General features: G+C 48.9%; 1 protein-coding gene across 1 annotated transcript in view; it reads left to right on the forward strand.

Annotated features, from left to right (window-relative positions):
- Positions 1-140, forward strand: part of LOC146784222 (dysferlin-like) — a 305,315-nt gene extending 305,175 nt beyond the window's left edge. Inside the window, exon 5 of the mRNA XM_085632915.1 lies at positions 39-140. Within this exon, the coding sequence (XP_085489041.1) occupies positions 39-140 (102 nt within the window). The remainder of the gene's footprint in view (positions 1-38) is intronic.
- The last annotated feature ends 21,836 nt before the right edge of the window (positions 141-21,976 follow it).

A 21,976-nucleotide genomic window follows, 5' to 3' on the forward strand; every position in this document is an offset into this window, starting at 1 on the left:
TCTGTGCACTGATTCATATTCCTGTTTTTCATTTCCAGATTACCATTACTTTGAAGGTAGTGTACGTTTCCGCTGGGAAAGCAGAGTTCGTTGATGTACTTCAGACGAATAACGGTGAGGGGCCAGGACCCTGTGTGTAACCTGCCAAGGGCACAGTGAGAGACCATGAATCTGTGCAAGACATGCAGAGTGTGCATTGACGAGCCAATTGTGAGGTACCTGGGTGGGGGGGTTGTAGCTAAGGGACCAAGAACCTGAGAATGACCCACAGCAGCAATGACAAAAATCCCTCTTCTTTACAGTAAAATCATGTAGGGGCATGTTAACCCATGTTTGGTTTACAATATACCACAGCACTAATGGAGAAGACCAGCATATGATTTACTATTTGTACCTTAATAAAGAAAACATGGCCATGTTTGCTCAGAGGTTCAGACGAAAGGCACGATAAGGTGAAGACATCCAGTTCACTGGATTTGCACCCGGAGGAGGAAATGTTATCTAACAGAGGTGCATTATACTGAGAGGTGTATTTTATTCAAGATTTGTAGTGTAATGAGGTATTGTGTGTGGTATGAGGTAGATGGGATCTAGGGAAGCTTTGTGTAATTACGAGGAAATTAATGATGAGAGTGGTCTTAAAAAGAGGTATAGACCCATATTTAAGTATAGTGACAGATGGGTTTGTGGTCCATTGATCATGTAGCTTGATCTAGTGGAGAAGTAGTCTAGTTCTCTAGAACTGGATCTTTCATAGATTCACATGCTTGAATCATTTCCTGTTGTCGAAGTGGGAGTCCCATGGTACAATAGAAAAAGTGATTCCACTCTCTAGAACACTCTAGACAGAGGCTTCTCTCCCTCAGATGTTCTATCGCACGTCGTGTGATGGGAGTCTGTCTGAGCTCTGCTCAGTTTACTACGTTTTTCTGTATTTTGAAGAAAAGGTTCACTTCAGGAAAAGCTTAAGACCTAGAACAAACAGATTCTGACTGTACAACCAAGCCAGAACCAGCAAGAAAATACGTTTTCGGGCCATATGGCACATACGGAAAAAATAGGCTGCACTCAGAGGATCCATGTAAGGGGTGCGTATATTGCCTCCACCTGAGCATAAGGTAAAGGACTGTAAAATATGCCGCACTTTTTTAGCAAAGACTTTAAAAGATAGAAAGGGAAGATTACTAATTTGACTGCAAACATTTCAATTTAAGGAAAACCCTCATTCTGACGAGGATTGTGGTGACTCCACAAAGACAGAAAAATCCCAAAAAAGGGATAGGTCTTGTGAGCAAGTGCCTCCAGGCAGGGTCACCAAAAAAGGCAATGAAAAAGACTCATCAGGACTGTCTAAAATATCAGAAGATCGTTCTAATAAATCTGAAAATCTCCTCAGAACAGGTTCAGTCTGAACCTACTACTTGTTCTTTGAAGTTAGAGGTGCATTTAAATAAGTCATCCTCTCTACCATCGACGGCGAAGTTTAAGATGTCTCTAAACTGCATCTTGAATTTGTGTTAACAATGACTCTGTTGTCGACATCCTTCACAACGAAAGTGTCAACGGTAACTACGACGACTACGAGGTCGACCTACACATGTTCAATACCATCGCTGATCATTTCCCTGTCCCTGATACCATCAACAACGATACTGTCCACAAGAACATCATCAACACTGGCACCATCAACCAAGGCGTAATCGACAAAGAAATCCCCAGCAAAGACATAGTTGATGACAGCACCATCGATGAGGACCCCGTCGACAACGACACTGCCAGCGAAGCCCTTGTTGATGACGGTACAGGCAAAAATACATCTGCAACGACAAAACTATCAACACTAAGGTCATCCTCAACGACACTCTCCACAAGGGAAAAAAGTCTACAGAGATATTGCAAACTGCGCACACATCCTCAAGTAAGGCTTCCCCTTTTCCACCAGCACAGCTCCTTGATGATGAGGATTCGGAGGAAAAAGGTCCTTTTGGGGCAGCACATAGTCCCTGTGACCTGCATGTAAAATGTCGAGAGGATGATGAGGACCAGTATTATGAGGCACCCAAGCAGTAAAGACCAGCATCCGGGTTATGGTCGCCAAGAGTTACAGGAAGATTCAGTTCGTTCAAAGACTTTATTTCGGTCACAAGGACCATAAAAGTGCATAATCATAAAAACACATAAAATATGTACAATTAAATACAATCTAATACATACTTTTACAATAATTCAACTAACGATTGTCACAAAACTGTACAAAGGCATCGGACCACAATAGAATGCATTACTTGGTTCAGCTCTGGCCTGGTCCTAGTCCTGAAACATAGTAGAATACGTTTGTGAGCGAATACGCAGGATCCACATTACAGAGCACTATACATAACAATTTATATAAACCAGTATAAAAAGGATAAAACAGGGCTAAAAAATGGGGCAGACATCAGCTTTATCTTAAATAGGTTCGGCGTGCATGCCACATTGAGTTTCAACAACGGGATACGGCAAAGACAATGGGAGGATGGGTGTCATACTTTAATATTCTTAATGCCTCCGCACAGTGGACAAAGCCTAAATTCCTGCATAGCTGGATAAGCCAGCCATGCCGAGGTTTTTTATAAGCGGGGCAAAAGAAAAGAACATGCAGTTCTTCTTTACAATTACAAGCCGGGCATCCATGGTAGGAGGTGTTAGACCATTTGTTTGTAAACGCATGGAGAGGTAGGGTCCCCAATCTAAACTGTACATACAATTTTCTGGCCAAATTTGGTTGGATATTATCCAAGACTGATTCCAGGCTATACTTGTCTTTAATCTGCAGGAAATCAGCTGTCAAATGGCCACAGGACGAACTTCCTTGGGTGAGAGAGAGTTTGTATGATCTATAAGATCTCACCAGTTCCACCCGCGAAGTCAGGGGACATGACACGTCAGGAGAGGTCCACATATCAGTTTTGCCCAGCTTAGTACAGAGGTCCCTGATATGCTTAAGCCAGGGTATGTTCACAATACCCGGTAGGTTCAAGAGATCTCTAAGTTCTGTTCGATAAGAGATCAATTCCGGGGTTGCCCACATCCGCCGCCAGAAAGTTACAGATCTGATAGCGATCTCCTCACTAATTGGCCTCATGCCCAGGTCCAGACGCAATGGGGTAAGGGGGGTGTTGGGGGGGAGGCCTAAGAGTTGTCTCATAAAGTCGTTCTCAGTTTTGCTCAAGCTAGTGGTCGGGCAGTGCCCCCACAATTCTGCCCCATACAATGCGGCCCCTCTTGCTTGTATTTGATAGATTTCAGTTATTGGGTCTGCTGGTTTAATTGTGGACGATCTATATAGTTTTGTGAGGCCTCCTACTTTCTGGGCTAGCTTAAGACTTGCCTTGATGATTTGCGGGCCCCATTCGAGATGTTCTGACAGGGTGACACCCAGGTAATCAAAGACCAATACTCTTTCGAGCGGGATGCCATTCAGGGATGGATTTGGAGGAGACTTGGTAGCGGGATTGAAGACCATGTATTTGGTCTTCGTTGTATTAATCTCCAAGCCCCTGCTCTTGCAAAAAAGTTCAAAGCTGTTAAGAATACGTTGAATTCCCATTGGCGTCTTTGAGAGTAAAAGGGTATTCATCTGCAAACATCATCGCGGGAACCCTGCCCGAGTAGAGCCTGGGGGCATCGCTGTCCTTTACCTTTCTAAGTTGTTCTATAAGTCCGTGTATAAATAAGCAGAATAAGGTGGGTGCAAGCACGCAACCTTGCCGTACCCCTTTCTTGACAGGGAATCGGGGGGTTAGTTCACCATAGTTCCCATTTCTCACTTGGGCAAAATTATTTACATGTAGCCTCTCTAGGATATTAAGGAGGTGAGGTGGAATTCCCAGATCTCTAAGTATACCTCCCAGAGTTTGTCCCTTGGTACAAGATCAAAGGCCGACTTCAGATCTACAAATATTAAATAGAGGCTGCCACCCTCTATTGTAACCGTTTTCTAGAAAAGAAGTTGGAGTCTAAAAATCTAGTCAACGGTAGAGGTGTTTTTTCTGAAGCCGGCCTGGTAGGGACTCAGGATCTCTTCCTCATCGATCCATTTTTGGAGGCGACCAAGAAGTACCCGAGCAAAATGTTTCTGGGTGACATCAATTAAACTAATTGGCCTGTAGTTCATAGGTAGGAGGGGACAGCCTTTTTTAAAGACTGGGAAAATTTCTGCTCCGAGCCAGGTGTCAGGAGGGTTCATACCACTTAAAATGGCGTTGAATAAGGCCCGCAAGTATGCTCCCCAGATTTTTGGCTCCTCCCGAAAGAGATCCCCTGGTAATTTATCTAGGCCCGGCGCTTTGTTAGAGGGGAGCTTCTCAATAGCATTTAGCACCTCGGGCATGGTGAGCCCTATGGTCAGTTCTTGGGGAAGGTCAGGGTCTATTATTGAAGTTTTAGCATTTACAGTTGGAACTACCTTGTCTGAGCATAGAGCCTGAAAATGATTCCCAGACTTCAGATGCTATATTCACCTCAATAGATGGTTTCCCATCCTTATCCCCAGAGGCCACTATTGCCCAGAAGGTCTTCAGATCTCTATTAGCTAGTGCAATTTTGAGAGTTTCCCATCTAGCCAGTTCCTGTCTTTTTTTGCGGCTTGGATAGTCTGCTTGTATTCTTCCCTGTTTTTTCTAATCTGTTGTTTGTCCTTGTATTTAACGGCATCCAGAAGGACCTGTTTCGCCTTCCGGCATTCTCTGTTGTGCTTTTGGCCCCTGTCTTTGCCCTACAAACCATAGCTGGATAAAATAAATCTGTGAGTTTTAAGGTTAACTCCGAGTGTATTTCTGCTACCTTTTTTAAATTGTGAGGGGAATCCTCAGCAAATATGACTCCCTGCATTTTAGTGAGCATTGGGATTACAGTCTGATAGACTGTGGCCAATTTTTTCGGAGACTGTTGGAATTGACCCCAACTGATTTTCCTTCTGTTGTTTGCGAGAATTAGGCCACTATTCTAGGTTTTGGCAGTATATTTGGGATTAGCAGTGCCCCAATTCGGCAGGCTCAATTCTAAGATCAGGGCATTGTGGTCGCTATCCTGCCTCACTACCACAAATAAGTCCTTCACCCTTTGCCAGAGTCTAGTTTCCACTAGAATGGAATCCAGCAAAGATTCCTGGCCTGGTCTATTAAATGTCAGTTGACCCACGGTATCAGATTTTGTTCGGCCAGTACAAGCTCTTAGTGAGTAGGCTAGTGCAATTGAGTTTATCTGGAGTGCAAGTGGGGTCCAGGCTCTAATGGGCTGGATATGTGTGTCTGGAATTACCCATTGCATGTCTTCTTCAGAGGGAGTAGTGTTACTTGGGTCAATAAGGGGTTCAAACTGGCAGTTGAAGTCACCCCCTATGATCAACCATGTAGCTGGGTCAATTGTAGGAATAAAATGAGCCAATTGATCTACAGTAGCAGATTCTTGGCTATTGGCTACAGGTCGGGAGTATACATTGACAAAGGCAATTTTCCTATTTGGGGGAAAAGTAAGTACAACACACTGGATATCGGTCATAGCGGTGGGTAGCGGTTCAGCTCTGCAGCCCAGGTGAGTGGCTACCCAGATAGACAGGCCCCCAGATGGTCTACCCCTCCCACCTGAGCTAGTTGGTATGTTAAATGTTGCAAAGCCTACCCTCTGATGGTCTTCCCTAGCCCAGGTTTCCTGGAACATGCAGATATCATGCCTATCCATAAAGAGCCCCCAATCTGGGCAGACAATTTTATTTTTGAGCCCAGCAAGATTCCAGGACAGCACCCTAAGTTGGTTGTCTTGCGCTATATTCGCTCCTGGGGCTAGTTTGTCCCTCGATGGCAACGTGGCGTTGCTGTCCGGTACGCTCACATCCACCCCTATACTATAAGCTTTACTCAGAGGGGCCGATAGTGTAAAATCAGGGAATCCCCTTTTTTTTTGCCCAGCGATTTCCAGACTGGTATTCTGCAGTGCCTCTGGTATGTGATCTTTGCCCATTGCCCCATGCCCCCTGTACTCGTCCAGCTTGTTCTCCATCCGGTGTTCTCCAATTTTCCCGTCAGGCATCGAAATCCCCTCTTGTCAATCTATCTCCTACAAGGTTGCAAATCTGTTATTTACTGGTATGTTATACAGTAAAGGCATAGGTGGAGCATCCCATCTATCTTCAGGTCTGTTATTTGCTGGGATATTGGGGAATAGGGGCCTCAAGGGGACATCCCACCTACAATTAAGTGGGGGATTTCCTAGCCATCGGGGGTGTTAGGGATAGTGTGGTCCCTGGTCAGTGTTTGCTGCTGGGTGTAAAAAAAGTCCAAAGGGTGAAGCCTGATTCCTGTTGATGAGTCCTGGTGGGATGAGTGCTGTTCAACTAGGTATCTCACAGTTGCGGGGTTTTTAAAGTTTATAATTATGCAATCCTCTTGCCCTGTCTTTTCACGTTTTCCCACCCAGCCTACTCTGCGAACCGTTAGAATTTCGCCTGCCCTACCGCAGAAAAACTGCCTGTGCCTTGCTAGCCAGAATAGGCATTTATTTCTAAGGTCAAGTTGTGATTCCCTTTGATTAGTTCTGAGTCCAGGGACTCCAGCCAAGATGATTACATATGGGGAACAGGCAGGGGGTAGGTTAATAGTCGGCAGGGTTACTGGTTCTCTTCCAGGGGATCCTCATCAATAGTCATAAGCATTAGAATATTCCCGCCCATGCGCGGGATCCCGGAAACACTATATTATATGTGCCCCACATATATATCCATATATATATCTATATATATATATAAAAACAAGCAATTGCAGCCTACTAAACACCAGAGCTGAATCATGCCATAAGGATTCTCTACCATACACAAAAAACATGCATTAGAAACAGGAGAAAACAATAGCAAAACTTGTTTTAGAAACTGTTTTAATGCTCAGCACACAGTAGAAATCCTCATAAATCACTGAAAGCATAGGAAGCTCCCAGGCTGCATTGCAAACACCCAGTCTAAAAAGACTGAAAAGCTAACTTGTAGCTGCATAGCAATAAACACACTGTGCCTTTAAGGCACACCTGACCCCCAACTTCCCATCATGCCTCAGGGGTGACAGTTAGGTCAGTTGTTCTTTCCGGCTCCTTCAGGAAGGATCCTGGCAACACAGCTCTACTCTTTTCTGACTTTTGCCAGAAAATATTTTCACTTTTCACAACTTTTATTCCTTACTTCGACGTTTTTCATCAGTTAAAGTAAGAGGCTGTCCTTTTTGACAGGTTTGGGCATTTTTTTATATCTTAAAATGCCATCTCTTTTTGACCCTTGCCCGTCTTGTGGCAAAAAGAAGGCCAAGACTGATTCTCATAGGGTCTGTATCCTTTGTCTACCGGAGGACCATGATCCTACGACCTGCCCTCACTGCCAGAAACTGTCCAGAAGAACTTTAAAGGACAGGGAAAGAATTTGCCTGTATGGCCATTGTAGGTAAACCATCTAGAGGAAGATCTCCGGTGAAGAAGGGCTCCAAGAGGTCTAGAACACCTTCTAGAAGCAAGTCCTCGCGTCCTTCTGCTTCAGCGTCGGGCTCGGCGCTGACAAAAGATCTTCAGGTGGGTCATATTTCCAAGAAAAGACCTTCGACAGCGGGCTCGCCGTCGAGAAAAGGTATGTCGTCGACGTCGAAGACTCGTCCGCCGTCGTCAACCCGGCGACGATCGGTGTCGAGAGACAAGACCCCTCCGCCGTCGTCAACCCGGCGACGATCGGCGTCGAGAGACAAGACTCCTCCGTCGTCGTCAACCCGGCGTCGAGGAGCAGAGACCCTCCGCCGTCGTCAACCCGGCGACGATCGGCGTCGAGGAGCAGAGACCCTCCGCCGCCGTCGACTCGGCGTCGATCGGCGTCGAGGAGTGTCACCCCTCCGTCGTCGAGGGCAGGCTCGCTTCCGTCGTCGCAGTTCCACCAGCGATCGACGTCGAGAGCGAAGACTCCTCCGCTGTCGTCAACCAGGCGACGATCGGCGTCGAGGATGAGGTCTCCGTCGTCGTCTCGACGGCGTTCGGCTTCGAGGGCGAGAAATACCCCTCAGCCGTCGTCGCGCAGACCGTCGACGTCGAGATTGGACGCAGCTCCGCCGTCTTCTAGACGACGTTCGGCGTTGAGTGAGAGAGTCCCTCCGTCGTCGGCTTCACATCGCCGTTCGACGTCGAGGCATCATTCTTCCTGGCACAGGTCGCCATCGATACGTTGTTCGACGTCGAGCACACGAGAGGCCCGACCAGCAGGAAGGCAGGAGCCCAGATCGACGTCGAGAGCACGCTCGACGTCGAAACAGGCCTCGGTGAGGTCTGAGGATGGATCGTGGTCCTAGTGACGGAGTCAGCTTCGCGCCATTCATCCTCTCATTCATCCAGGGCTTCTCCAAGGTCAGCTACTCCGCAAGGTCTCTCACGGAGGGAAGTGGCTAGCCATGTCCGCAGGTCTCCTTCCAGACAACGCGAGACACTTCAGCGGTTCCACTGTCGCCCAGATGGCTGCTGCCCGTACATCACTGGCAGGACTCAGGGGCTACAAGGAGGATGCAAGAGTATGCCAGTCTGGCGCATAGATCCCCGCTTCAAAGATTGGTGGACGAAGTGGACAGAGTGAGCCCTCCCAGGCAAGCACGCGAGAAGTCACCGGAGAGACAGCGCCATATATCGCGCTCCCCCAGGCGAGAAGATCGTGCAGTCAGATCACGGGCCCATGATCATCGACGAGGTAGAAGGACACCATCTACTTCCTCGACTTCCTCCACCCGATCCTCAAAGAGAGATTACTCCCCCACGCTATCGGACAGCCCAGTGTCCAGGGTCTCTCCCATAGACGATATCAACACTTACCATGAGGTTCTGCAGCGGGGGGCTCAGAAGCTCAACATTGAGATGTCAGTCCCGCAAGTCACGACGACGGTGATTTTCGAGACTGCATCAGAAGACTGCATCTCGACCGCTGCTTCCATTGGTTCCTGGGATCCTGGAACCTGTCATGGACACCTTCTTAACTCCAGCAACCATCAAGGCGGTGCCGGCTCGCATCCTTAAGAAATATAAGCCGGCTACCTCTGATCCGGTCTTTGTTAAGATGGACCCTCCTGCAGACTCGGTAATAGTAGCGGCGGCAAGGAAGACTCACGCTGTATCGTCATCTTCTTCTGTCCCGCCAGATAAAGAGAGCAGAGCTCAGGACTCGTGGGGTCGCAAAGCCTGCACGTCGGCGGCTGCATCCCTTAAGGTCTCCAGCGCGGCTGCGCTGCTCGTCCGTTATGACAGAGCTCTCTGGGACTCTTTGGAGCGGTTCAAATCCAAGCTCCCAAAGGAGGACCAGAAGGATTTCGAGGAGATAGTCACTGAGGGATCCTTGGTGGCTAATCAGACGATTAGCACGGCGGCGGATGGAGCGGTGCTATCAGCGCTTTCTTACGCGCATGGAGTATGCGCCAGGAGATCGTCCTGGTTGAGACTAACAGGGCTGAAACCTGATGCGCAGCAGAGAATCTTGAACCTTCCATTCTCTGGCTCTTCGCTCTTCGGCACGCATGTGGACAAAGAGATTGGTCGCATGAAGACCGAGATGGACACCCTCAAGGCGGTTGGGTTGGAGAAAAAGAAAGAGTTCAGCCGCCGCTACAGACCCAACCAGCGCAAGGGGCCTCAACAGAGGGTTCAAACCCCTCAGTGGTCCCAGAATAAGGCCCAGGGAAAGTCACAATATCGGGGAGGAAAGTCCAGCAGAGGTAGAGGGGGCCACCAACAGCAGTCCTCTACCACGGCGAGAGGAGGGAAGTCATGAGCAGTGGCTTCCTCCGCCGCCGTTGCCCACTCCAGTGGGAGGAAGTGCTTCACAACATCTGGCAGAGTGGGACGGCATCACAAAAGATCGCTGGGTGCTGAATATACTGCGCAATGGATATGCGCTTCGTTTCCGTGCGCTTTCAAAGGACATACCGCCCAAAAAGTCCCGTCCTCACCAGTTACAGCTGCTTCAAAAGGAGGTGAGGGCCCTTCTTCAAAAGCAGGCTATCGAAAAGGTTCCACCTTCTCAAATTGGAAAGGGAGTGTACTCCCGGTACTTTCTGGTCCCCAAAAAAGATCAGGAGCACAAATTTCGGACGATCCTGGACCTTCGTCTTCTGAACAAGGTCATAGTCAAGGAGAAGCTTCGCATGTTGGCACTTCATCAAATATGTCCACATCTACAAGTAGGGGATTGGATGTGTTCGGTGGACCTCCAAGATGCGTACTTCCGCATTTCCATTGCAAAGCGTCATCGCAAGTACCTGCGGTTTGTGGTCGGCCACAAGCATTACCAATACAAGGTCCTGCCCTTTGGACTCAAGTCGGCTCAGCGAGTCTTCACCAAATTCATGGCAGTGGTGGCAGCCTGTCTTCACAGAAAAGGTCTCTTCGTCTACCCATACTTAGACGACTGGCTGCTGAAAGTTCCATCCCAGCAGCAGGTGAGGCAAGACTTCCAGATCTGTCTGCAACAGTTGCACGATCTCGGCCTTCATGTCAACATGGAGAAGTCAGTGCAGCAGCCCACCCAAACCATCCACTACCTTGGCTCCGTTCTGGACACAAGCGTGGGAAGAGCGTATCCTTCGGAGGAGAGACTGTCCTCAATGCAATGGAAGTGCAGACTCCTGCTCCGGGTGCAGAACCCGTCAGTCCGACAGGTGGCATCCCTGCTGGGATCCATGGCGTCCTATATCTTTCTTATCCCCAACGCACGGCTGAGGATGCGGCTGTAGGAGAGTAGGGTCTGCTTTCTATGTTCACCCCCACTTTTTGCTTTTGCTTCACTGGTTTTCGACTTAGATGTGGCTGTGGGCCTGCCAATCAGACCCACAGCCCTGCTGGGGGAACAACCTTTACAACACAACTTTTACAACGCACTACACTTACAACACAATTTTCACAACGCAACATCCACTACAACGCATTCCATTACATCGCATGACACTACAACGCATTTTTAAAAACTACCTTTACAACGCATTCCATTACATCGCATACTACCTTTACAACGCATACCATTACAACGCATAATATTACACTACACTATCCAACACTTACCCTACTGTTGCACCCCCTGGAGTTAGAATAGTAATTTTTACCCCTATACTATCCAACACTTACCCTACTGTTGCACCCCTTGGAGTTAGAATAGTAATTTTTACCCCTATACTATCCAACACTTACCCTACTGTTGCACCCCCTGGAGTTAGAATAGTAATTTTTACCCCTATACTATCCAACACTTACCCTACTGTTGCACCCCCTGGAGTTAGAATAGTAATTTTTACCCCTATACTATCCAACACTTACCCTACTGTTGCACCCCCTGGAGTTAGAATAGTAATTTTTACCCCTATACTATCCAACACTTACCCTACTGTTGCACCCCCTGGAGTAAGAATAGTAATTTTTACCCCTATACTATCCAACACTTACCCTACTGTTGCACCCCCTGGAGTTAGAATAGTAATTTTTACCCCTATACTATCCAACACTTACCCTACTGTTGCACCCCCTGGAGTTAGAATAGTAATTTTTACCCCTATACTATCCAACACTTACCCTACTGTTGCACCCCCTGGAGTTATAATAGTAATTTTTACCCCTATACTATCCAACACTTACCCTACTGTTGCACCCCCTGGAGTTAGAATAGTAATTTTTACCCCTATACTATCCAAAACTTACCTTAAATGCAATGTAATATTATGCGTTGTAATTGTATGCGTTGTAAAGGTAGTATGCGATGTAATGGAATGCGTTGTAAAGGTAGTTTTTAAAAATGCGTTGTAGTGTCATGCGATGTAATGGAATGCGTTGTAGTGGATGTTGCGTTGTAAAAATTGCGTTGTAAGTGCATGCGTTGTAAAAGTATGCGTTGTAACGTCATACATCCCCCAGCTGTTCTCTCTCTAAATTCACACTATGTACTTTAGGTACATAACCCAATTGGTAAGGATCACCTTTTTGGACCCTGTACATTGTACCTTAGGTACCCAGGGCATAGGTGTACCCTAGACCTACCAGGGGCTGCAGCATGTATTATGCCACCCCTGGCTGGCCTTCCATTATGACACAACTGGCTGATCACTCAGCTGGGGCAAGATTGTGTAATCACCCCTTGCCTAGGTATAGTATCTGTACTCCTGAGGCACAGCCAGGAGCTTTGCTAGAAATTGGATCGTTTTAAATACTTATGTAAATTGTTTTTAAAACTTGCGTACTTCTCCCTTACCTGTTAGGCTGGTTGGGGCATCTATCCGGCACCTAATTACCCGCGCAGCCGATTTGAACGCTGCCACGGGGTAGGGAACTCGCAAGCACCGCCATCAGCGACCGAGCCTGTTCACAGGCCACGCCCACTTCTCCAGGCCACGCCCCCCTGACTATATAAAGCACCGACGCCCAGCCCTTCTTAGTATCTGTACTCCTGAGGCACAGCCGGGAGCTTTGCTAGAAATTGGATCATTTTAAATACTTATGTAAATTGTTTTTAAAACTTGCGTACTTCTCCCTTACCTGTTAGGCTGGTTGGGGCATCTATCCCGCACCTAATTACCCGCGCAGCCGATCTGAACGCTGCCACGGGGTAGGGAACTCGCAAGCACCGCCATCAGCGACCGAGCCTGTTCACAGGCCACGCCCACTTCTCCAGGCCACGCCACCCCTGACTATATAAAGCACCGACGCCCAGCCCTTCTTAGTATCTGTACTCCTGAGGCACAGCCGGGAGCTTTGCTAGAAATTGGATCGTTTTAAATACTTATGTAAATTGTTTTTAAAACTTGCGTACTTCTCCCTTACCTGTTAGGCTGGTTGGGGCATCTATCCGGCACCTAATTACCCGCGCAGCCGATCTGAACGCTGCCACGGGGTAGGGAACTCGCAAGCACCGCCATCAGCGACCGAGCCTGTTCACAGGCCACGCCCACTTCTCCAGGCCACACCCCCCACGTCCTCTTCTGCATAAAACCATGCACAGTACTCGGACGCGCAGCGGGCGCGCCGTCAGCGCGCCGAAGGCGCGCCAAAGGCAAGCCCGTCTGGGCCCGTCTGGGCCCCGCCGGACCCAGGAACCCTGCCGGATTTGCTGCAGGATCGCCTGGTGTACACAAGTGACATGCTTCGGGCCCTTCACCAGAAAAAAACTCAGGACTGCCACTATGTCCATGCCGAAGGTAAACCCTTTGTCAATTGCGCACGATGTAACTCAGCCAAATACGGCCCGGGAAAGCCGGGACTACAGATGGGCCTCCTTAACTGTCGCTCCCTCCCTAAGCATGCGCACAAAATCAATTTGCTGATACAGGATTATGGCCTGGTCGCTCTGTTTCTCACAGAAACCTGGCTCTCCACCAGCACGGACTCGGACATTGTCAATGCCCTACCCCCAGGCTATCTCATTCAAACCTTACATAGACCTAAAGGGAGAGGAGGAGGGCTGGCAATCATCTACAGAGAACATCTTGCCTGTAGGATTAGCAATGCCAACATTGAAGACTGCGAAAGCTGCTACTTTGCCCTTCAAATTTCCCCGGCACACTCCCTCTCAGGACTGTTGCTCTACCGCCCTCCGGGGACACCAGGGAATTTCCTCAACGCCCTCACTGACACGGCGTCACAATCAGTCTCCTCCGCCTCGAACTTTCTCGTCGTGGGCGATCTCAACCTCCACCTTAATGACCCCACAGATTCCTCAGCTTCGGATCTTCTTCAGGACCTTAGGTCTTTCAATATCCGACTGATCAACAACGAACCTACCCATGACAAGGGTCACCTTTTGGACCCCGTCCTGACCAACATCAGGGATATCACCTCGGGTCCCCCCATCCCCCTCCCCTGGTCAGATCACTTCCTTGTTCCCTTCTTCTGGCACCTTACCATTGCACTTCCCCAACCCCCCAAAACCCGAGTGACAGACCGACGTTGGCACAAGCTCAAACCGGTGGAATGGGCCAGTTTGCTCTCAGATTCTACACCTATCCTCTCCACGGACCCGGTCACCGCCGACGAACAGTTCAATTTTTGGCTCACATCCTCACTGGATAAACTCCTCCCCAATACTATCACCCTTAAACATACCAAAAGAGTGACTCCTGCCCCTTGGTACACTCCGGCACTCAAATCCCTTCGACAAGAATGTAAGAGAACAGAACGCTCCTGGAGAAAGGATAAATCTAACGAAAAGAAGGCTGTCTATCATACCGCCTTACAAAACTATAAAACCACCCTCCGCAATACCAAAACTCTATTCTTCCAAGAAAGAATAGAACAATCCGCTAGCTCCAGTAAGGAATCTTTCACCATCTTAAACGAACTCCTTAAAATCCCGGACCCGAGACCGAGAGACCCCCCAGACCCCAAAGTTGATGAGGAAAAGTGCTACAAGTTAGCGAATTTCTTCAAGGAGAAAATCCAAAAAATCCGCGACTCCATTCCATCCACAAGTTCGAGCGAGGAGAAAGAAGCCTACAACTCTCTTACCCCCCCATGTCTCACTTCCTGGGGACAAGTGACGGCAGAAGAGGTCAAAGATACGCTGAACATCATTAAAAGCGGGTCTCCCAGGGATCCGGCCCCCTTACGTATTCTCAAAAAGGTAGCACCCACGATCGCTCCCCCCCTTACCCACCTTATTAACGCCTCCCTTCAACAAGGAGTCGTCCCCCCCAGCTGGAAGGCGGCAGTCGTCAAGGCACTTTTAAAAAAACCTTCCCTTGACCCTGCCGACCTAGCAAATTATAGACCAATCTCCCTCCTCCCGGGAACTAGCAAGATCGCGGAAAAGCTCGTGAACAGAAAACTTTCACAATTTCTGGAGAACAACAACCGTCTAAAAAGTTCGCAGACGGGATTCCGCCCCGGGCAGGGCACCGACATCGCCCTCCTCATGGCGGTGGAAGAGGCCAGAGCACTCTTAGACGAAGGAGGATCAGTGGCAGTGATCCTCCTCGACCTGAGTGCGGCCTTCGACACCGTCAATCACCAGCTTCTTATCCAACGACTCAGGAGTGTCGGTGTTGAAGGAACTGCCCTGTCCTGGCTATCGTCCTTTCTGAGTCAACGGTCCTTTCAATTCTGGGAAAATAACACCCGCTCCTCCGACACTCCCCTCCAATGTGGCGTGCCTCAGGGCTCCTCCCTTAGCCCCACATTATTTAACATCTACATGTCCCCATTGGAGGAGGTTGTTACTCCGTTCGAGGTGAGCATCGTTAGTTATGCTGACGACACACAGTTAGTGGTGTCCCTTTCACATCCCAGACAACAACCTGCGGACCTGTACAACTGTCTGTCACAGATACAAGGATGGATGAACAGATCGTCTCTGAAACTTAACGGTTCAAAGACTGACATTCTCCTCCTTGGTCAGAAGGGACCCTCTCCACTACAAAACATCTGGCCACCCAGTTTAGGCCCGCTCCCAGACCCCAAACCAGAGGTAAAAAGTCTGGGTGTTTGGCTTGATAAGGACCTCTCATTTGTAACACAAGCAAAAAAGGTAGCCGGGACGTGCTTTGGGCTGCTCAGGTCAATTCGAAAGATCTTGCCCCTGCTCCCCCACAAATCCCAGAAACTGTTGATTCAAGGCTTGATACTCTCCAGGCTCGACTTTAGTAATTCCATCCACTTAGGGGCCCCAGAGGCAACCATGAACAAACTACAAAGGGTCCAAAATGCAGCTGCCCGGATCCTCACTAACACCCCTGCCAGAGCTTCGGTCAAACCAGCTCTGAAGCGTCTCCACTGGCTCCCGGTGAGAGAACGTGTGATGTTCAAGGCCCTCTGCCTGGCACATAGACTGCTTCAAAACAAAGGCCCCCCAAGCCTGGAAAAATTTATCAAACCCTACAAAGCCCCTAGATCCCTCCGCTCCGACCAGGAACATCTTATCGTCACTCCCAGAGTGAAGAAGGCACGAACAGGAGGAAGACGCTTCTCGGTTCACACCGCACGCCTCTGGAACGCCCTACCTCACCTTCTGAGAACTGAACCTAATTACCTACGGTTCAGGAAGCAATTGAAAACCCACCTTTTCCCCTAACCGACCTCCCTCCCTGCCCCCGCTGACTCCCCAGTTGTACTGATCTTAGCGCTGGGATACTTACGGGTGACTACGCGCTCTATAAAAATAAATAATAATAATAATAATAATACCTACCTTATATATAGACACATGGGTAACCTATCAGTCACTCCTATGGCAGGCCTTAACAATCCTGAAGGCAGAGTGCTTGGTAACATGTGAGATGGTGCTCTAGCATGAGCTGAGCCTGTCTGCAGCTTTCGGAACCATGTCCTTATAGCTGTTCCATGATATTGCCTACCATATACTCTTAAAGTGCCTTATAATCCTCGCGGTTATGGTAACTATGGTTTGGCTTTATCAAAACATGTTGTGTAAGGTGTCTAACACTTTGGAATACTACCCCCACACCATTCCTGGTGATGAGGATAGTATTCCTCCCTTCTAGAGGGAGAAGACATGTTGAAGACCTACTACCCGGTTAAAGTTAACCAGAGCCCCAGCATCACAAAATGGATGCTGCTGCCACAGACACGAGTCTGACCTCCTGCTGCTAGGAGTCCTTCCAGCGAGGGAGGCTTGGACAATAGGTTTCCTGCCTTGGGAGGTGCTAGCACCACCCTAGACAGGCCTTAGTGTATTGGGGCAGGGAGGGATGAATGAAACGACACACTGCCTGGGGCACACAAGGTGTCCCATGCATAGTCCAGTTCAAACCGGTGCTGGGGCACTCCAGCCCCAGTACTGGCGCGGAACTGGACAAAGGAAAGGGGGTGTAACCACCCCCCTCCCTGGTCCCACCCATAGGAGGGACCTAGCAGGTAACCCAGCCCCCCAGATTAGTATAAGAGTGGGAGCTGAGTCCCTAGGACTTTGGATTATCCTGATAACTGAACTTGAACAGAAACTCTGGACCTTCGACATTCGACTACGGAAGAAGACTGAAGAATCTCCCTTGTGGCCAAGGAGTGACCAACAGGCACTATCAAGCGACCTGCCGTTTGCTTTGCCCGAAGTTCTACGAGGAACCGACTGCAGAGCCCGACCAGCGCCTTGACTTCCAGACTTCTCCGACCCTGATCACATCCACAGCAAAGCTGAGATCCGTGAGGCGACGAGAGACGTGGGACCGGCTACCTGGGAAAATTGGCTACTTGCTTCCAGCGCAGCTTCTGAGGCATCCTCGAAGTTGTGCTCTGGGGATTGAGAAGCCCCAACCCCGAGCACCATCTGCAGCGAAGATCAGCCCTCCACACTCCACGAGTTCTGCGTGGGGCCCTTCTGCATTTTCCTGCTCGACGCGTCTGTCCGGTTGCTTGCCCGTTGGCTAGTAGCCTTTTGACGACGAACCTTGAACTTTCCACCGCTGGTTTGGCTCCTCCAGACTGGCCCTTGCTTCCCTGTGAAAGAGAAGCACCTCAGGCCTTCCTGGTCTGCAACAGAAGCGAATCCTTCATTCTGCGTGGGTTGCGCTTACCAAGGCTTGTTGTGTCCCAACTCGACATCGACGCCGCCGACAGCAAGAGCCCTCGTGGGACAGCTCGACTCCTGGTTCTGGTCGTCCTCGACGCCTCCTGGTACCCGTGGCTGCTGCGACAAGCTTCACCTCTTCACCTGCATCTTCACGACATCGCCTGGTTCCTTCCTGGTTCCTTCCCGGCTCCTGGCTGGTGACCTAGACTCTGTCCCCTCTGCTTGCAGGTATCCTCCTTCCTGATTCCATCCTTGGAATCCACCGGACACTCTTCACTGCCTGCCTGTCAGCATCTTTCTTCAGGCATCCATAGGAGTCGACGACGAAACCCGACGCAAGTTCACACCTATGCACCCGCAGCCCGTGGGCTAGGTAACTTGAGTACTCCAGTGCTCACAAGGGTATTGACTATCCAAGTGTCTAGTTTCCAAGTCTCTAACTCCTAGTTCCTTCCGAAGTGTCCTAAAACTCTTAATTTCTAAATACTACTATTTCTATCGACTTTAACGCATTACGCGTGAGTGTTTCCACTCTGCACCTGAATCCCGTGGGCCTCCCACTGCCTAACACCTGATAGGATAGTGTAGCCCCAGCGATTCCCTAGGCCTAGGCCTAACCTGTGTTTGTGACAGTGGTTCTTATACCACTTACTTAGTATATGGTTTGCGTGGCCCCTAGGGCCTAATTGTATTACTTACCTGTGTGACTTATGTATGCTTAAATAAGACTGTGTTGTACTTACCTCGAATCTCATAAAGAGTGCTGAGGGTATTTTGACTAGAATAAATACATCCTATTTTTATAATATATCTGTTGTGGTGTCCTTTCATTTGGTATTCAAGGGATTGCAAATGGTATATCAGCTGGCTTCACATGCCATACAGAGTTTAGCCTAAGACTGCTCTTGTCCATGCTACCACTAGGATAGCTGGTCTATAAGGTTGACTTTACAACCAATCACCATAAGGGTTGTTTGGACTGATACAAGGTGTACACTAGAATTAGTGACATCATATATCAGGCCAACTTCTCACAGCGCCCTTTGCAACAAACTCTGGAGGACCAGTGGGATCAGTCAACAGGTCGCTGGGAAGATCAGATATGTCTCTCCCAGACGGCGAGATCCTCCCTCACGTGGTGGACTCGGCAGCGGAATCTGATGGTGGGAGTCCCTTTTCACCAGCCACTTCCAGTGCAATCGGTGGTGACAGACGGGTCTCTGCAAGGCTGGGGGGCACACATGGGGTGCCTTCAGATACAAGGGCGGTGGTCGGCGAAGGAACAGACCTACCACATCAATATGCTGGAGCTCCAAGCAGTCCACCTTGCTCTGAAAGCCTTTCTACCGGCAATCGAGTCCGATTCGGTCCTGGTCCAGACCGACAACACGACGACCATGTTCTACCTAAACAAACAGGGTGGAACTCGGTCACGTCCTCTTTCCCTGGAGTCTCAGGCGATCTGGCACTGGCTTCTTGCCCGGAACCTCTCGGTAGTGGCAGTGCACCTTCCAGGAGAGCTCAATATCAAGGCAGACGCACTCAGCAGGCACTTCGAAGATCAGCCAGACTGGGTGCTGCACGACGAGGTGGTGGCGGACCTTTTCCATCGTTGGGGTCGTCCGGAGATAGATCTCTTCGCAGACGGCAAAAACACAAAATGCCACGCCTTCGCGTCCAGATTCCACCGTCCAGGGACAAGGGGGAATGCGCTTTTGATGGACTGGTCAGAGACATATGCCTACGCCTTTCCTCCTCTGCCCCTGATCCCCAAGGTGGTGTCCAAGCTTCTCAGATCCAGCATGACGATGATTCTGATTGCTCCAGACTGGCCACGGCAGTGGTGGTACCCAGACCTTCTTCATCTGTCGGTACTTCCACACAGGAGACTGCCTTGCAGGCCGGACCTGCTGACCAAGATGGGCGGGATGATTCTTCATCCCAACCTTCCCTCACTGAACTTGGCAGCATGGCTCCTGAGGTCCTGCAATACGGACATTTGAATCTGCCTCCTGATTGTATGCATATTTTGAAAGAAGCGAAAAGACCCTCCACGAGAGCGTTGTATGCGTTCAAGTGGAAGAGGTTTTTTCTTTGGGGTAGAGAACATCACCTTGATCCTACGAAGGGGCAGGAGGATGTCATTCTCCCTTACCTTCTGTACTTAGCAAGATCAGGTTTAAAGTATGCTTCTATCAGGGTCCATTTATCTGCCATTACAGCGTACAGGAGATCTCCTAGTCAGCCCTCCTTTTTCCAAATGCAGGTGGTCAAGGACTTCTTACAGGGGTTGAAGAAGGTGTATCCCCCTGTTCGAAACCCTTCTCCTCCGTGGAAGTTGAACCTGGTGTTATCCAAATTGATGGGCCCTCCCTTTGAGCCAATCCATAGAGCTTCCTTGCAGCATATGTCTTGGAAGGCCGCTTTTCTGGTAGCCATTACATCGGCACGCAGAGTAAGCGAGATCCAGGCTCTCTGTACCAAGGAGCCTTACACTGTTTTTCACCATAACAAAGTGGTCTTAAGGGCGCATCCATCTTTTCTCCCTAAGGTAGTGTCTGATTTTCATATTAATCAGTCCATTTCCCTTCCTTCTTTTTTTCCGAATCCAGCGACCCCGGCTGAGCGGTCGCTTCATTCCTTGGACCTCAAGAGGGTACTTAAGTTCTACTTAGAAAGTACCAAGGGCATCAGGAAGACAAATCAGTTATTTGTCAATTATGGCGCCATGAGAACAGGCTTCCCAGCCGCTAAGAGATCCATCTCCAGATGGATTGTGTCCTGCATTACCTTAGCTTACCAACTGGCGAAAAGGCCCTTACCGTTGCCTCCTAAGGCGCATTCCACTAGAGGGAAAGCGGCCACTGTTGCCTTCTTGCATGACGTCCCAATGTCAGAGATCTTCAAGGCGGCAACCTGGAAATCGGTTCATAGCTTTACGAGGCACTTCTGCCTAGAATCTGATTCCAGGGCTGATGCTCAAGTAGGTCAAGCCTCCTTGCGGAATCTATTTGGGTAGCTTAGTTTTTTCTTTCTAAACCTACTGATCATGTTTCTGTTTTTTCCCCTTTGCCCGCAGGGAGATGAGGTGAGGCTCGCTATTCTATTCTAATGCTTATGACTATTGATGAGGATCCCCTGGAAGAGAAGGATTAGTTACTTACCTGTAATCCTAGTTCTCTTCCAGGGGTATCCTCATCAAAGTCATAAGCAGCCCTCCCGCCTCCCCGGGCAAAGGATGGTTATCTTTTGAAGATGTTGTTAACTCTTTGTACCATGGCTTTTTCAGTCTCCGCAAAGAACAACTGACCTAACTGTCACCCCTGAGGCATGATGGGAAGTTGGGGGTCAGGTGTGCCTTAAAGGCACGGTGTCAGTTTATTGCTATGCAGCTAGAAGTTAGCTTTTCAATCTTTTTAGACTGGGTGTTTGCAATGCAGCCTGGGAGCTTCCTATGCGTTCAGTGATTTATGAGGATTTCTACTGTGTGCTGAGCATTAAAACAGTTTCTAAAACAAGTTTTGCTATTGTTTTCTCCTGTTTCTAATGCATGTTTTTCATGTATGGTAGAGAATCCTTATGGCATGATTCAGCTCTGGTATTTAGTAGGCTGCAATTGCTTGTTTTTATATATATATATATAGATATGGATATATATGTGGGGCACATATAATATAGTGTTTCCGGGATCCCGCGCATTGGCGGGAATATTCTAATGCTTATGACTTTGATGAGGATACCCCTGGAAGAGAACTAGGATTACAGGTAAGTAACTAATCCTTCCGGGCCCTCCACAGTGTGGACTGGCCTTATCTGCTTGCTCACATTCCTATTAGGCTCAAGTGGGGGGAAGCTTTTCCTGTCCCTAGCCCTTAAAGAGGGAGGTGCTTGATTTGTATTTGTGTGTGCCTGGTGGTTCTCAATATTCAATTCCCTTATCTCTTGGGTTGTGGTGGGACCATCAATGGTCACTGCACCCAGCCCGTCCGGAGATATTGGCTTTAGAATGTCCACCTGGCAACCGGAGTCGATCCTCCCAGCTTTTGTCTGGGTTAGGATTATATCAGGATTTGGTTGTCTTCTTTCCCCAAGTAATATCGGTTAAAGAGGGGGGTCAGTTCTTTTCTTACAATAGCTCTAAATTGAGTCCTCAGATCAGTCAAGAGATTAAGTGCTCAGGGAGGATGGCTCATATCTGTACTAGTGGATGGTTGGTCATCGGAAGTTTAATCCTGCTTCTCACCCTCCCCGGTACTAGATGTTAATTCTTCACACTTTTTCTTCCTTTTAGGGCCTGCCTCCGTTGTTTGTTTTCGTTTCCTGTTTTTTGAGTTGGTGGTAGTATTTCTAAGTCTACGTGGAGCTTTTACTGATGTTGTTCCTAGGGGTGGTGGTGTCGCTATTGGATCTAAAGGGACATGAGAGACTGCTTGCTGGGTT

This window comes from Triturus cristatus, chromosome 11 (genome assembly GCF_964204655.1).
Source record: "Triturus cristatus chromosome 11, aTriCri1.1, whole genome shotgun sequence".
Lineage (NCBI taxonomy): Eukaryota > Metazoa > Chordata > Amphibia > Caudata > Salamandridae > Triturus > Triturus cristatus.